General features: G+C 42.4%; 1 protein-coding gene across 1 annotated transcript; it reads left to right on the plus strand.

Annotated features, from left to right (window-relative positions):
* Window positions 1-115: 115 nt before the first annotated feature.
* On the plus strand, window positions 116-15,359 carry LOC121079552 (melanocortin 2 receptor accessory protein). The gene is made up of 3 exons (XM_040577004.1): window positions 116-772; window positions 5,801-5,900; window positions 13,846-15,359. Exons 1-3 carry the CDS (start codon window positions 667-669, stop codon window positions 13,958-13,960), a joined length of 321 nt encoding a protein of 106 aa, XP_040432938.1. The 5' UTR covers window positions 116-666; the 3' UTR covers window positions 13,961-15,359.
* Window positions 15,360-16,720: the final 1,361 nt, after the last annotated feature.

Below are 16,720 nucleotides of genomic sequence, written 5' to 3' on the forward strand. Positions count from 1 at the left end.
CTTTCCGTAACCACGCCCGCTCTGGCCCGTGACCACGCCCCCTTCGCGGCCACGCCCCATTAGAGCGTCTCCAAGTTGTGGCCCCGCCCCCTGGTGCTTAGGCCCCGCCCCCTCCAGCCCCTGCCCTGAGGCAGCCCCAAAATGGCGGCCGAGGAAGGTCGTTGTGAGGTGGCTCTTGTACAGGGTGTGCCCCGTGGCGCCTGGCGCGCTGCCCTCTGTCAGGGGGACCTTAAAATTCCCCTCTAAGCACACTGTGCCCAGAAATTCCCCCAACCAACCTCTTCCCCCTAGCTCCCCAGGGCGCCTCGTTGGTTTCTCAGTCTCCACAACCCCGTTGGCACGCGTCCATCCCATCCCCAGCCCGCTTGGCTGAGCGCTCCCCATGTGCCTGCCAGCCCCAGGCATGCTAGGAACACCCTAACAGCCCTCCGGGGAGCGAGGGTCATGCCTGAAGGCGGCTGTCCCTCCTCTGTCAGGCGTCGATATCAATTTCTGCCAAGCGCTGTCCGCCACCAAGGCAGTCCTTGAGCTGCAGGGTGATTTACACAGGCATCGCTTACGCAACCTCTTTCTGAGGGCGCTGAAGCACAATGAGGGGAAAAAAAAAAAAAAAAAAAAAGAAGTATTTGGTTGGAGTACTGAGCTGGTTTAAAATGCACTCCCGACATGGCCAACAGAACCAACTCGTCTGAGTACTTTTGGTCCTATGAGTATTACTGGGATTACATAGACCCGATCCCAGTGGATGGAAGGAAGCTGAAGGTTAATAAATGTAAGTACTGCTGAGCGGTAGGTGCTGATCCAGCACAGGAAAAAACAGCGGGCAGAATGTTGCAGAGCTTGTCGCCCTGACTTGATTTTGCTTCTTTGTAAGAAAGAGTTACGTGTACGTGGTCTGTATGGACTGCGTGCCCAACTGCCTTACCTGCGCTGTGCCCCAACAGCACTTACTGCTAGCAGTGCAGCTCTTTGCTTTGCCTCACAGTGCTTCAAACTGTAAGGCTGCTGCTATTAACTCTTATTTAGAAGGACAGATTATTTTTAACCATTTGCTAAGTGTAAACCTTACGCCGTGCAAACCTGTAGTGTGGGGTGTTAGCTACCTGCTTGCTGCTCCCAGAAAAGTTGACTGCATGAGCACAGTTTTTTGTAAGACTACCCTGTTTTGTCTTGGGATGTACGGCTTATATTACAACTGATAAATATTTAAAACCTTGGTAAAGGAAGACGTTTGTGTTTCCACTAGCCAGGAACAACAAGCTGAAAATATATTCCATTGTTTTTCCTTCTGTGATTTACTGCTACTGAATTGTAAGATGAAGTAGTAATATACATTATCATCAAAACACTTGTTGCCATGAAAGCTGATTCTGCTGGATTTAGGAGTTTATTTTCAAAGTGCCTAATGTGACATAATATTCTCTGAATTCAGCTAGGGACAGCTAATTCAATTTCATACTTGGTTTTGCACAATAGCATAGCGATGTATTTTTGCTATTAAGTCAATTTTTTTCTAATGTAACTGCGTTGGTTTGGGTTTACTAAAATAAAATCAGTTGTGTCATGAGGGATTAACTTAAACAGGTATAGCTGGATGGATTGATGAAGATCGGGAAGAATATATAGGCATGTTTGAGCCGCTAAGGCTGTGGGCAATGCTGTCCTGCGATTCCTATCAAGTCTCTCCCTGTGTCTTGTCTGAGTGATACAGCTGTGGGCTTTACTGGTCCCTATTCAGTTAACTGAAGACAACTGCAACTACATGGGTATGGTAGTCACTGCCTCTAGAAAAGCTTTTTTGTCCACTCTGATGAGCCTAGCATTTATTGCCTCCAACTTTTGGTACCAAAAGTAACATACCTTAAATAAGGTGGTGTAAATATCCACAGCCTTCCGTATATAAAATCCTGCCCTAGAATACTGTAGAGCAACATTTGGTGCTGCTGGGAACAGGCAGGTTATGAGCAGCTTTACACCACTTTTCTAATTATCTTAATTTTAAAGTTACGGCAGATAATTGCCCTCAGATTCCTCCGGGAAACCACTGAAATGCCAACTATAGCAGGCTGTAAGTCCCCTGTATGTGGCTGGCTTAGCAGAATTCGGGAATCTCAACTTTTTTTTTTCCCTCATTAATAGCATCTTTTTAACATACGGAGTCCCTCATAGATAAGAGACGGGGAGTTTGTGTTGCAGCATTTCCCTCCATGGTCATTTATAGGATATTTCTCTTTACCCAGCTGCCTGTTTTCTTGAAACTTGTAGAAGTTTTGCTTCTGTGAGAAGATGCTCCCCCTCTGTTAAATTTAATTGAAATTCATTGATAGTTTCATAGAGGAAATCACCACATACCTATTTCAATTAAAAACAAAACAACAACAAAACACAGTAAACCATTCTCTTACTGATTTTTTTGTATTCGTTCTCTCACCCTGAAGACACAAGGAAGTCTGACACCTGTCAGGCCTTTTTGTATTCTGAGGAGGTGACTTATGTGACCATACTTTGTGTTTACACATCCAATTTGCTCCTTCAGCATCTTCAGCTCATTGATTGAATAACAAAGGAGTGGAGGCCTCCCAGATATAAAATTTCCTACAAGTTCCTACAGCTGATGGTTGAATAATGGAGGAAGAACATTGTGAATGAAGACCTCTACTGACCAAAAAGCTGCAGGCAGACATCGTGCCCTGTTAGGCACCAAGGAAAGTGCCCTTAGGCTCAGCATTGAGAAACAAATCTACAGGAAACCCTGCAAATCTGCAGGCTTCCGTATTTCAGCTGCCCATCTCCCAGGCAAAGAAGAAAAAGAAAGAGGAAATAGTATGGTGTGGGATATACTATTTTTCTTCTCTGCAGGCTAATGTTAAGGCAATTTGTGTCCCCTGGGGCGGATGCTTATGTAAGGTATTTCTAGGCAGCGTGCCAAAATGGAGCTCTGCTCTGTGATTTGTGTCTTTAAAAAGCCCACGTTGGCTGTATCAATTTCTAAATTACAAATGTTGGGTTTGGTTTCCTGATAGGCAGGGAAGTTAAACTGATGGTTTGGGGGTTTTGTGCTTCCTATAAAAACAGACATTTTTCCGTGTCAGCGGTCCAGGAGGAATGGACACTGCGTCATCTTAGTACGTTTATTCTTCCTTCTCCAAATACCATTGGGACAGCAAGCTATAATAATTTTGCAGCTGGTTAGTTTCTTCCTTGCTTTGAGTAAAAGGGCTAGTCAAGCAATGAAGATACTTCGTAGGTTTTCCCATCTTTACAAAATCTTTACGTTCATATATTTTCAAAAACTGCTGTTGGATTATTGTCTTCACGTGCTTGGAGCTCTGTAAACAAACTAGATTCAGCAAATCCTTGCCCTTTGTGCTGAAGATGAAATGTGATAATTTCTCCTTAGATAGGGCCATAAACATTCCAAGTTTGGCAAAATGTGTGATATCTCTAGGATTAAAATATCCACTGGATTGACGTTCCACAGGGCCTCTGGCGATCGACTGCAATGGGACTTGAGCACTTGTTTAGGTGCATTGCAGAATCAGCCCAAATAAATTACACATTTGTCATAACCCTTGGGATGGAATGATAACTCCCTAATTCTATCTTGCCCTATATTTTTTTTTATTTAATGTAAAACAGAGTCCTGAATCTCTGCACTTTCTTTCCTCTGTTATGTGGCCTGTCCCTGAAGCATGGTGAGAATGTGTTTGTCTCATGAAAATGAGCCTAAATCCAGCTATAAAGACTTGGTCTTGCTTTCTGTTAATAGCATTGTGCACTTCTATCTATTTTGAATAAAAATAATAAAGAGCTTAATTGGCCCATGAACTAATTTGATATTTAAAACGTATACACACCCATACAAAAGGTGACTGTAAAAGTTAGCAGTCGAAGAGCTTTTTATAAATTGTTAAAATATGTTATCCCAGTTCAGAAAAATCCTAATTGCAAGGCTTTAAAAAAAGTCAGGAAGTTTCTGTTTATCCCTCGTGAGTTCAGATTTCCCCTGAGATCTGAAACAAATTCAATTAGCTTCAGTGAATTCCGTGGATCATACTAAAACTGCTCTTAAAAGATGAAAATAAAATAGCTTTGGTATGGAGTGCTATAGATTCCAACTCTTCACTTCTGTCCACTTGGCTTTGAGCACTTAAATACTGAGCTTTTCAAAATATTCCTGGATCATGAGCTTTTTGGTTTTGGTTTAGTTTTTTTAAACGGAAGTCAACAATTCTCCCTTGAGGAGCTGGGACTGGCCAGTAGCACCCAGTCACTGTCTCCCCTAGTTTTTGGAAGAGTAGGACAGAATATTTGCCCTCACATCCTAACTTACCTTCCTCTGAATTAAAGCTCAGTAAAACTTTGTTTAAAAGAGGAAGCATAAAATAAGCTGATGCTCCAGAAGTCATTTTGCACGTTCTCATTTCTCAGTAGCCCAGCCAAAATTCAGCTCTCTGATAAGACTTCCACTGGGTCAGCTCTAGTTTAAGGTTTAAAGGATCTAGAATAACTCCCCCTAATCTCTTGGTGGCTCTGATGACAACACGTTCTGAACTTTTTCACAAAGAAACACCTAATCAAACATACTGGACCTGTTTCAAAGAACATGAATGTTTTTTGTCCTTTGAGATAGAAGATTTATTTTATCCTGGTCAATATTTGTCTCTGGAGTCAATGACCCTTCTTTTTCACCTCAGTCTAAGTGGGTAGCCAGTGATGAATTCAGGGCATTTCTCGGCTTGTGCCCTGCCCAACACCCAACCTTTCCAAGGCTTTAACTGGGAAGTTCACCACTGCACTGATCCCAGGAAGGAGCATTTTGAACCAGTGACCAAATGTGCTACTGGGGCAGGAACAGATTCATCCCATCTAATAGCAAGCCCATAACTGAGGCAGTAAATCCAGCATTTCCTTAATTCCCTAATCCATTAAATTCATTCATTTCCTTAATTCATTAAGGACCAGCTCCCAAAACTGTTTCTGAGCCCCATTTGCACTATTTTTTTTCTTTCACTAATTTAAAAAACAAACAAAACCCAGTTTTCATCTGAATTGGAGATAACAGCAGCGGCAGGACCTTAGGTTGGTTTAAACCAATTCTGAACACGTACTTCAGTGCTAGGAATCCACTTACCTGTTCCTTAAAGAAATCAGTCCCGGTGAAGTAGGCTTCATTTTGAACAATTTCATGATGATGACAAGTATTACAGCTGGATAGGGGACAATCCACAGTCTCTTCTACTGGGCTGTTGTGTTAGGAGGGTCACGAGTGCTTTTCAACACGCTTTCCTGTGTGAAAGTCCAATATTTCTTAGTAGAAAATATTTTCAAAGCTAGAATTCCCTCCCTAAAAGCATCCTCTTAAGGGTCACGTGTAGTACCTTTTCACCTGAGGGCACGATATGGCTATACACTGAGCAGTAGCAGTTCAGTCTTGAGTGCAGCACTGCTGACAGCACTGTGGTTTTGTAAAAGGAACTGTATTCCCTGCAAACAGCCAAAATGGAAAAACATCCTAAGTACTCAGGATTACCTTTCAAAAATATGCATAGTCCTAGTCACCATCACACTTACTCCATTTTTTCCAGCTTTTCCCCAGCCCTGGCCATATACTCTCACAATAAATTGTTAGGAGGCTTTTAAGACTTTTAGCAAATTGGCACTCGCACTCCCCTCTCTCAGGGGCTTAATTAAGTTGAATTAGTTCCATGACACACCTTTCTTACAGATCATAAACTATATTGCTGCATTTTGCATTTGCTGTGTTACCAGTGACAGAATTACTGTGTTGTGTTCACAGATTCTATTGTCATAGCCTTTTGGGTTGGACTTGCTGCCTTTGTGATGTTTCTTTTCCTTATTTTGCTGTATATGTCCCGCTCTGGATCAAGTCGAGTAAAGTAAGTACAATCAGAAGTGAAGTAAGTATATCTAAGCGTGATAAAACTATCTGCGTGAAACATTCATTCACTGCTTCGAATGATCCAGCAATTACATTCAACGTTTATAATTGCACACCGAGATGACACTTGTTATGTTATTATTTGCTTTGAGTGTCTCTCAACCCACTGCTATTCACTGTTGGTATTAATCACCTGGGTAAAAATATGAATTCGTAACTGTTGGGGTTTGCTGATGAGAGAAAGATGGGGGAACAGTAAAGCACAAGGATGGGCAGAGAAGTCCGGTCTGCGTGGTGTGCTGGCAAACAACACACATTTTACTTATGCCAGCTATCAAAGTTGTGTATTATAAAAGTAAGAGTGTCTGCTTTACACGCAGAATGAGAGAGTACCCCACGTAAAGCACACCAAGGAAGGAAATGGGAATAATGATGGTAAAGTAGGTGAACATGAGCTCCCAATGCAATCCTGTAAGACTTGATTAAATTAAGAGAAAACTTACTAGTGAGATCACAAAGGTAATAATACTATGTGTGGCATTGCTTAGACCATTCCAAGAATACTGTACGTATATTAGAATACACTCTTTAAAGGGGAGTTTAAAGAAATTGGGAAAAATTGAGGAAAAAAATTGAGATCCAGAACATGTATCCTACAGTGAGAGAAATATGCTCAAATCAATTAGTTTCTCAAGGAGCAGCGGCTCAAGGATGCTCGTTATGAACTATCTGTTTCTATCTTTAGAACAGCTTTTAGTGTCCAAGAGCCCCATGATAACAATCAAAGGGTACAGTGCGGTAAAGTATTAAAATATAATGTCTCGAAGCTGATGCTACTCAAGCTCAGATGTACCATGTGTTTTATCTGAGGGCAGTGACTCACTGGAACAATTTAGAGTGGTATATTAAGTTGGTTGTGATTAATTCTTTTTTTACTTGATGACTTAATATCTAAAAAACACGCAGTTGTATTCATCCCAAAATTACTGTGAGGAGTCAATGGGCTAACGCTCTGTGTCCTCTTGTGCAGAAGCGTCTTTTCTGCCTGAAATAAGTGAGTGGCTCACTCCCTAAATACTTTAAAGTTATTGGAATTTGAATTAACTCTGTGAAAATACTGATGTATAACTCTCTGAAGATCTAGGCTTATTTCCTGTTCTTTTCATGTTTGGCAAATCCTGGCAATAAGTCTGGCAGTACCTTCTTTCCCAAAGGTGGCCCATGTCTGAACTGCTGTCCTTCAGCATAGTAAGCCCTGGGTAAAACTACAAACACACTTAGTCAGAGGCAATATTAATCATTTGGAAGTGTAGTTGTGAAATGACTTGAAGCACCTGCCAACCACGAGCACGTAGCATTCACAATACCAGTCAGCTTAGGAGTGAAACAGCACGGAGCACGGTCCAACTGGGTTTTCTCTTGGGCCAGAATCTCCTGGAATTAGCCTCAGGCCATTTCCCTGCAATTAATGCTTACAGGTGCCATTCTGTTACTCTTACCTTTGTAACTTAATTGAAATTTCAGTAGAAGTACTATTCACCTAATGGTGAGTTAAAACAGAGTTGGTTTTAAGCTAGTGAGTAGCCCCATAAAGCATGATGATAATTTTCAGGCTCAAAGAGTGTGTGCAGTACATGTAGCTCTGTAGAAGGACATCTAGATTTACAGGGAGATCCCAGATGGGCATGTTAGTGTCAGCCAGGCTGTTTTTTACAGCTGGGCTTGACAAAACAAGGAAATATTCACCAGTGGCAGATAGGTGGAATAGCTAACCTGTTTTAGTAGAGTATTTCTACCCGAAGCCTCCATGGCTGAAAAGAGACTGAGAAAACCCCCACTGGACAGGTGTGTCCCCAGTCCTCTAAAGGATTACAGACACTGCCCTGTAAAGAATGGGGTAGGGGCTGCACAGGTACCTGTAGGGGATGTGCCTGATGCAGACGCAGTGCCCACCGGTGTGCAGCACCCACGTGCTCAGTGGGAAGGTAGTTCTAACGCCGCCTGTCAACTTGAACTTTGTCTAAGGACAGGTTTCTGTTTGCAGCTTTCTACATTTGGTTTACTTTGTTTGCTGCTGGGTTTTCTGGCAAACACGTTTTATGCAAACAGGGATGCATTTGCCCGCTGCTCCTCCTAATCTGATCAGGACACAGAAAATTCAGCTCAGCAAATTAGGCAGAGGTTCAAGATTAGGTCACAAACAAGCAGAGGGAAGCAAGAGTATAATATGGCAGTAAAAAAAAAAGGAACACTAATAGTCTAATTTATTGGCACCCTAAGGCCTCTGGCATGCTCACAAAAGGTAACAGCAACAATAAAAAAGGCAACTTGCCCAAATAAACCACAAAGCAGGAGGCAAGCTAATAATACAAGAAACACATGGAAATGGACATAAAATTACACGGTAACAGAGGCCTGTTCCCATTAATTTTCTGTTACTGAAAAAAGTGGCAGAAGTCTGTACACATGAATATCTCGGTGTGTTCAGAAGATTTTTTCTAGAAGCATCTTTTTAAAATCACTTTTATATTATGTTACTGAATTAAACGCTGGGCTTACAAATACCCATCTTCATCCCCAGTATGTTCAGTCTTGCCCATTGAAAGAGCTGTTGAAGGAGGTTTTGTGGAAAGCCCAGGAATCATTAATGGAAAGCAGTATTGGATGAGGTTTGCTTAGGGCTTTAAAGCATCCTGTCTTATCATTTTTCTATGCTTGAAATACACTGAAAAAAAATAATAAAAATTTAGGACTGAAAAAATTATTAAACCCTCCAAGTTTGCCTTTTTTTTTTGGATTGAATTCTATTTGTTTTCTAACCACCTACTCCAATTACTCTTCTCTCCATTCCAGCAGTAAAACATAGTGAAATGCCTGAAAAAAATAATTCTTCCTGTTAATTTCCACCATCCTCCCCTTTCTTCTTCTTTTTCTATAATCAATTCATTATCCTTGGTGTGAAGAATATCAACTATATTCAGTACAGATACCTCCTTACTTTTTTGCCATGATAATTGTGACACCTTCACCTAACACATGTACGTCACTGGTCAAGGCTGGGGAACTTTTACCTTCACAGTTTCTGTGCTCATCTGTCTCTCTGTCAAACCCAGGGGCATATAGGACGTTATGTTCTGTTTCAGCTTGCTCAATTGCTTGGTGAAACAAGCATGCTTTCACATCTGAACATTTATAGGAGCGTATCTTCTTGCTTTCACTTGTCCTCAGTTGACCGTCAAGCAAACCCCTACTGCCCTAGGTCAACTGTCTTTATTGTCAGCTGGATCTCTGTGGGGTCCCCGAAGATTATGTTTTGGCCTTGTACGACATGCAGTGATCATTTCTCTTCTACCACTGTGTACGCCGATGTCTTAATATGTTGGCAAGGCTATGACATCTGCCACAGGATAGTCTGCTGACTTTTAGCTGCATATCCATACACAAAAGAAGTCAAAGTGTCTTCCAAAAGCCATATGCAATGACTAGATCTACTTATTCTACAGCATAATCCTTAGATGCTGAGAGGTCCCGGACCCAAAGCTGTGGTCTGATTGCACCACACTTCTCTACAACACAAAATGGTTTGGTGCCAAGTCAGATGAGCAAGCTCAAGAGAGGGGCGAGGGCTGATCCTTGCAAGACAGCTGCAAGAAAGAATCCATGTCCCAGTCCCTTTTGTCACCGTTATGCCATCCCTACAGAAAGAAAGAAAAAAATGGTTTGGGACCAATTATTTCAGATTCTTTAGCATGCCAAGGCAGTTACCACACTATTGTAATCAAGAGCCACCACTAACATTTGCATCAGCTATATTTCTTACCATCCAAAAGGTATATCCAAATGACATATATGGTTCTGTTCTTATGAATATTTAGTGATACAGAAAATAAGGTTAGTGGCTGGAGACAGCTCCCACTGGAGGCTAGAACCTGATGCAGTGAAAGAGGGCAGGGAATGCGCCTTTCTAGTCCTCTTGGGGAAAACCTGTGTTCCCACGCCTTTACTGGAGGCCATGCATCCCTGACAGCCTGACTGAGGCTGCTGTGGACATCCAAAGTCTTCAGACAACCACTTGCCTCCCAGACAGTATAATGTAGGGGGAAAAAAAGCGAAGATCTGCATATCTCATCCCTTATCAACATTTCTTGCTGTCATGGTAGCCTCAGAAGGGGAATCTACGAAGTGGCTCTGGACTCCTTGGCAGCATGAGCCTTGCTGACTCTTGCAATGAGAAACCTGACTCAGTGTTTAGACATTTTTCCCCCTAACTTCAACCAACTTTTATCCAATATTGCTGGGGCATATGATAACATAGTTTCAGGATCCCTCTTGCCGGACAGAGATGTGTGATTTGGCTTTAAAATGCTTGTTCTGCAGCCAGCTTTTGTCTCAGTTTGCAGGTGAGGGTTTCCTTCACGGACAGACAGATAACCACTGATTTGGTGGACAGACTGTACAATGTCCGTGTGCTCTTTCAATTTTCTGCTCCATCCAGATCAATTGCAACAGCTGCTTCATTCCTGGAACTGGGGAACTAATTTGGATATTTGACAGCTCAGGGGTTTTGATCTGTAGGATTAAAAAAAAAAAAATCTGTGGTAATATCCTAGATCTCACATGAGGGCAGATAATTTTTCCTTTTTTTTTTTTTTTTTTAAATATATCTCTTAAAGATTGTAATACTCATTAGTGAACAACATACCCACTCTATCTCTCTTACAATAACAAAAAGTACCTATTCCTGTAAACAAAGACAGCCAACCTGATACTCAAGGTGCCAGTTTATATTCCTTCTGGTGACAGTAAGAAGTGTCATAGTTCTGCTTGGCCATGGCACCTTGTCTTTGGGGAGAGGGAGTTCTTAATAATACTATAGTAAGAAGATCGTCATGAGAGGTACTTCCCTGATATAGCAGGTCATGCTCTGCTCCCGTTCTCTGCTTTCTTCAGCCCTCTCTCTCCTATCTTTAGGACAGCTAAATCTTTAAAGCTGGCTTCCCATATGCAGTGTTCCTGGGGATCTATCCCAAATTCTCCCCAGTACAGTTTCTCAAACAGCAGATAATAAACTTTGTTTTCCTCAAGCCTCTGGTTTCAAGGGATAAAGCTGTCTTTCACGCCTCCATCATTAGGAGAACTTTCTCTTTTCATGCTGACAGAACCAGATCCTTTTCATGTGAGGAGCTGTCAGACCCGGAGGAGCACAGGCTGTTGAAATGGTTAGTGATGAGCTGTCAAAGCTGCTTACAAGACTTCAGTCTTCAGAACTCAAATTACAGGGTCTTCACAGAACAGCATTCCCGCTCCTGCCATCAAAGGCTGACCACCTGGAGCACGCTCCGTACCTCTTGGCAGGCACCATGGCACCGGAGAGTCCCGTGACAGTCTGATGTGACACTGGTACAGTGGTGCTGATGTTGCTCAGGGGGAACTACTCTCCAAGTGAAAACTAACAGTCTGGGGTCTTGTTTAGCACCAGCCACTATCTGCATGTGCGTGTGAACTCACAGACAGGAAGAGAGGTTGCTGACCAGTAATCAGTGTCCTTCCAAAGATCTCATGCATAATTGCTATGGACAGACCAAACTATACTAAATATATGAAAGTTTGGAATTATAGTATGGTACTCCAGGCTTTCAAAGATCAAGTCTGTCTCTAGAAGTCCATAAACACAGAATATTAATTCTACTTTTTTGTTTTGTTTTTTTTCTTAATATCTCTAGCTTTTCTGTGCTGTCACAATTTGTCATTTTTAGGGAGAGCAGTTTTTGAAAAATCCGCAGTTCTCAATGAAGATTATTATTGCCAGGAATGAGGCTTTAAAATTAATTTTGTTTGAATAGGTCCATCTTACCTGGCTGCCCAGTCTGTACTATATCATCATAGAATCATAGAATATATGACTGTTTGCTCTTCCTTGTATCGTTGTATCTTGATCTGCAGCTTTCTTTCAGAGTGATTTTACACGTACTTCCAGATCACTGGTAAAATGCCAAGCTGCATCAGGTGCCTATGGAGCCCGGCCTGAAACATCCACAGTGATCATTCTCCAGTTACTCTTTGAGCAGCCTAACTCACTTAACACCTATTTAATGGGTTTGGGGCATACTTCTTTTTAAAGAAATCAGTACAGAATATTACGTTGAATGCCTTGCTGCAGTTCAAATAGCTCACATACGTGCAACTACCTTTATCTTCCAAATGGTATTCCCCTAAAGAAATGAAATCAGACATGTTTCACTGTACCTATCTTTCTATAAAACCACACTGCTGGGAATTACTTTTTTTTTTTTGTCCCTTGAAATACTTGTTCAGTTGTACCTTATCTTAGTTTTAATTCAATTATTTTGCCTGGAGCTGAGGTCAGTTGCACTGGCTTGTAGTGACCTGGCTTGACCAGTTCACTCTCTTTGGGTACTGGGACACCAGGGCCCTTCCATCAAATTTCATCTCATCAGATTTCTTCACTGTTCCAAGGATGGTTAAAGATTAACAAGAGCCAGCCAGAGCTCTCCTCAGACAGTTTGCAGGTCTCTGGGATGCAAGTTCTCCCACTGATTTGAGAATATGGATAGCTAGCTGATGATGCTTAGCTGCTTAATGGACTGGAAAGAAAGCATCCCGTTTTGATAAGAGTATTTTTGTATTGCTTCTGTCAATCAGAGGGAAGAGAGATCTCCTGAATATGCCTGCATCACATCAAAGCAAACTCCAAGTCTGCCTGCCTCCATCCCATGGTGGGCCTGTTGCTGAGGCTTTGGGGTTTTGTTTTATTTATTTTTTTAATTACTGTTAAGCAAAATCCCTGCTGCGTTAGTTTTGTCAGGCACAGATATTTTAAGCTTTTATAAGTAATTAAGATAAATTTGAAGTTACAAAGCTGATATTTTCCTTCCTCCAAATTATTCAAAATAATTATTTCCCTTTTCATCCCATTAACTTTCTTTTGCCTTTTAGATTTTGTTACATTTGTCTAACCACTGAAACAAACATAGCTTTTAGTCAAAGATCCCCTCATTCTTGTCTATTAATCTGTAGCACCAGGACATGGATAAGACTTTTCAAAAAATTTCCATTTTCACTGGCACTTCTGGGTTACGTTTTTCTTCTCAATGTAATTTTCCTCCCCACCTTTGAAGCCCTAAGAATATAGTAGTAGTTGGGATCATCTTGTGTTTAGCCATACAGAATGGAATTTACTGCTTTTAGTCCAAAGCTTATCTGCCATTTATTTTTTAAGGGTGAAGTTTGGGAAGCTGCTGGGAAGAGGAGACAGGGTGTGCTCTGCTGTTCTCATATCATCACCCCCTACACCCCACCACTAACTTGCTTTTTTGGGCAGAACCATACATCTTTGCCCTGTTATTTGCACGCTGAAGTTTTCACACTACCCTTGTCCTACCTTCTCTTTCTTGCTCAGATCCCCATCCCTCCTTAGACTGCCTTTTCCCAGTCCTAGTGTCAGGGAACCTCTCCCAGATGTCACACATCCCTCTTGCTCTTGCACTCGATTTACACATCACTCCTAACCCCCTTCCTTTCCAGGACCAGCCGTGAGAGGTCCCTTCATTCTTGCTACAGAACAAGTCATAGCAAAGTTTCTGGTTTCCTCTTTAAAAATCCAGCTAAAGAACTGGATCAAGGGCTTAAGGGCTGGGCTGAAGGTCCCATGTTGAGTGAGGGAGTTCACCAAATGTGGCTCACAGCTCACAATTTTGCTGTTGGTCATACTCCATTTGCAGGTAAGGACATAATTCTGATAGTGGATAAAGAGGGCTGAAGTCCAGAAGCAACTCTCATGCTGGCTTCAATGTTTTTGAGTTGGAAGAACCATCATCTATATTTTTAAAACATTAATAACGTACTTGCTTATGAAATTGCTGCTATCTATCTTCCAAGCTATGGTTGCTGATAACAGCACCTTTTATCTTTCCACGTTACAGACAGGTGATTGTAGGGAACCACGCAGAAGAAAGCAGTTCCAACAGTGAACAGCCTCATTGCGATGACCTCAGCAGCCCATACACAGACGCAGTTGCTCCTAGAACACCTAACTAATTCCCTTTCAGATGAAACTGGCATTCATGGAAGTATCTCAGCCTGAGCTAAAACTGGAACGGGTTAAACAAAAACAGCTGGACAGTCCTCCTGACTGTAGAGAAGATTAGTTCCTTAGGCTGCAGCTGAATTAGTTCAGGAAAAGAAGAAAAAAAAAAAAGATGTCTTTCAACAAAGACCCAAACTGAAAAACCCTGGATGCTTAAAAGGAAGCACTAACCACTGTATTGGAGGAATGTTGCTGCAGTTGCCTGATTAGAACATTTTAGATTCTGATGATGCTGACTGCAAAACTTCTCTCTCTTAAGTAAAGATTCAAAATCTTCTTTCAATTAGAAGGTGCAAAGGGTGTGCTGTCTGCTGAGTGATTCTCAGTAACACCCATTTGGCTGAGAGCAGATTTGCTCCTCCAGCAGAAAGTGTATAGCAGTTATGCCTCATGTCCTGCAAAGAGTCCTGCTTTGCTTGCCTGAGCGCACACGGAGCCCTCTTATCCTCAGGGGTGTCTCTGCAGAATCAGCCTTCACTTGGTTTTCTTGCTGTGAAAGAAACCACCAGCACATCGATCAGGCAACACAACAAACATTGTTTATAGACACAGTGACAGAAGTCATCTATTTCTGGGTCTGTCCTCAGCTCACAGTCTCATCAATTGCATCTTAGAGACACCTCCACTTGGCCATCCTCTGAAAAATAAGCAATAACAAGTGCAACATCAACAATAAAACTTTGCTTTTGGAAAGGTTACATTTTGCTCCACCGTCTTAAAGCTCAGCAGTTCCCTCAAGGATAGAATATGCTTTGTATTTATTTTCCTATTGCAAAAATATATATGTATTCGAGTTAGTTAAAAATTATTAAAACACTGGTTAGCTATAACAGCCTTTAAAAAGCTAATGGCAGCATTCATTATCTCAAGTGACTGTGTCTTACTGAAGAAACTCATTAGCTTTACCAATTGCCCAGAAATAGAGTTTTGCTGCTAATAGCCAGTCCCCTTTTGCTTTCTCTTGGAATGGCAGGTGACAAAGAAACTTAAGACTGAACAGTCTCGAAATGGTATCTTAGGGCTACAACAAGCACGGCGCTGCGAGTGCGGAGTTGAGCTGTGGAAGGCAGCGAGGGCTGGAGTGGATAAAAGACCCCACAGAGAGCTGCTGGGCTGAGGACCACACAAAATTCATTTGAAACTTGAGGAAAAACTTAGAAATTTCACCTCGCCAAGCAGGCAGCCAAACCTCCTCCAGTGAAGCACTGCCAGAGCGGCTGTACGCTGCGCTGGGAGCGTGGGCTGTGATGTTACCAGAGAGTGGGTGGGTTGGGCTGTGGTAAAAAAGCCTCAAACGCAAGAGACAGACCAAAACACCAGGCATTTATTTGTGTTGTGTGTTGTTTTTTTTTAAATAAACTCCAATTTTTTAAATCTCTGAGGTAAACACTTCTGCAGTTTGCTTTTTGAGCAAACCGACTACCACTTTGGTTAGGTGCGGAATCCTATCAAGGCTTCAAGTCTACCAAGTCACGGACAGGTGGAAGAAATGAGGGAAGACTGCAGGAACTGAAGACACTACATGGACAGCGATGTGTCAGAGAGCCAAAGGTTTCCATCAGTCAACTCGGATGGCCGCAACAGCCTTCCCCACCTCTCAGATACGCTTACCTCTTGCTGCTTCCCACAGGACACACAAATAACATTGGTGGTGAAAGCCAGACTACCTTCTGTTTAGCAACAAAGCTCCCACTGACTTAAAGGAGGGGAGAATTTCTCCCTGGTCAGCACCAGATGTCCCACTTCAAGTTGAAGTCCCTTAGCCCTGCTGGAATCACACCAGGAGCTTAAGAAGACCTCACCATCTCAACCCATTTTCCTCCTCAGGGTTGCCTCAGCCCTGATCTAGAAATCCTCTCCAGCAGCAGGACTGCACAGCCTCGTGGTGCCATTGGCTCCACCCTCCTCCTCGCTGGCTCTTGACAGGCCCCACACCTGCCTCTCAAGAACCTCATTTCCACAGATGGCTTCCAAGGGGATTTCTGAAGCGTGCTGATGCTCCCATTCATAACGAGGAGCGTGCTTGCAGTAGGTGCACTGGAATATGTATGTGGTATGTAACCACAGAAAAGGGTGTTATTTTTTTTTTCCTATAAAATTATCTGGAAATGTTCACAATGGCTTGGGAACTAAAAGAGATTACGATTACTGCTTTTATTTTATAAATACAAGATAACTTACAGGCGAAACAAATCAGCCATGGAAGGCATGTAGTATAAGGTATATAAATAGTAATAAACAATAAGCAAAATGCAAGCCTCTCTTACAACGTCTAACTTGGGAGGAGGGGAGAGAAACGCATTTCTTGCTGTGACATTTCCATGTACACCCATTTCAAGGCCCTTTCAGTGCTCTGCTGTTCCCAGTAAGTACTTTTGTTTCCCCTTCCCCCAGACTCCTCAGTTAACAGAGGCCTTCCCTCTCTAGCCTTCAGCATCCTCACCCTGTTGAAATGCTGCACCCATCAGCCAACAAGCCATGACCCAAATCATCTCATGCTGCAGGTTCAAATAGTTGATGACCATAAAAATCCTACCCCAAAATGCACTGTGTCCCCCCAAGACATGATATGAGCAACTGAGCCCAGCTGCTCACAGTACGTGAAGTCCTTCCAGCACATCAGACATATCCTCACCAGCACACCAGCACCGTGGGGCTGAGATCCACTTAAACCCTGAGCCCCACCTGCACTCAAACCTGCAGGTACCTTC

The sequence above is a fragment of the Cygnus olor genome, chromosome 1 (genome assembly GCF_009769625.2).
Source record: "Cygnus olor isolate bCygOlo1 chromosome 1, bCygOlo1.pri.v2, whole genome shotgun sequence".
Lineage (NCBI taxonomy): Eukaryota > Metazoa > Chordata > Aves > Anseriformes > Anatidae > Cygnus > Cygnus olor.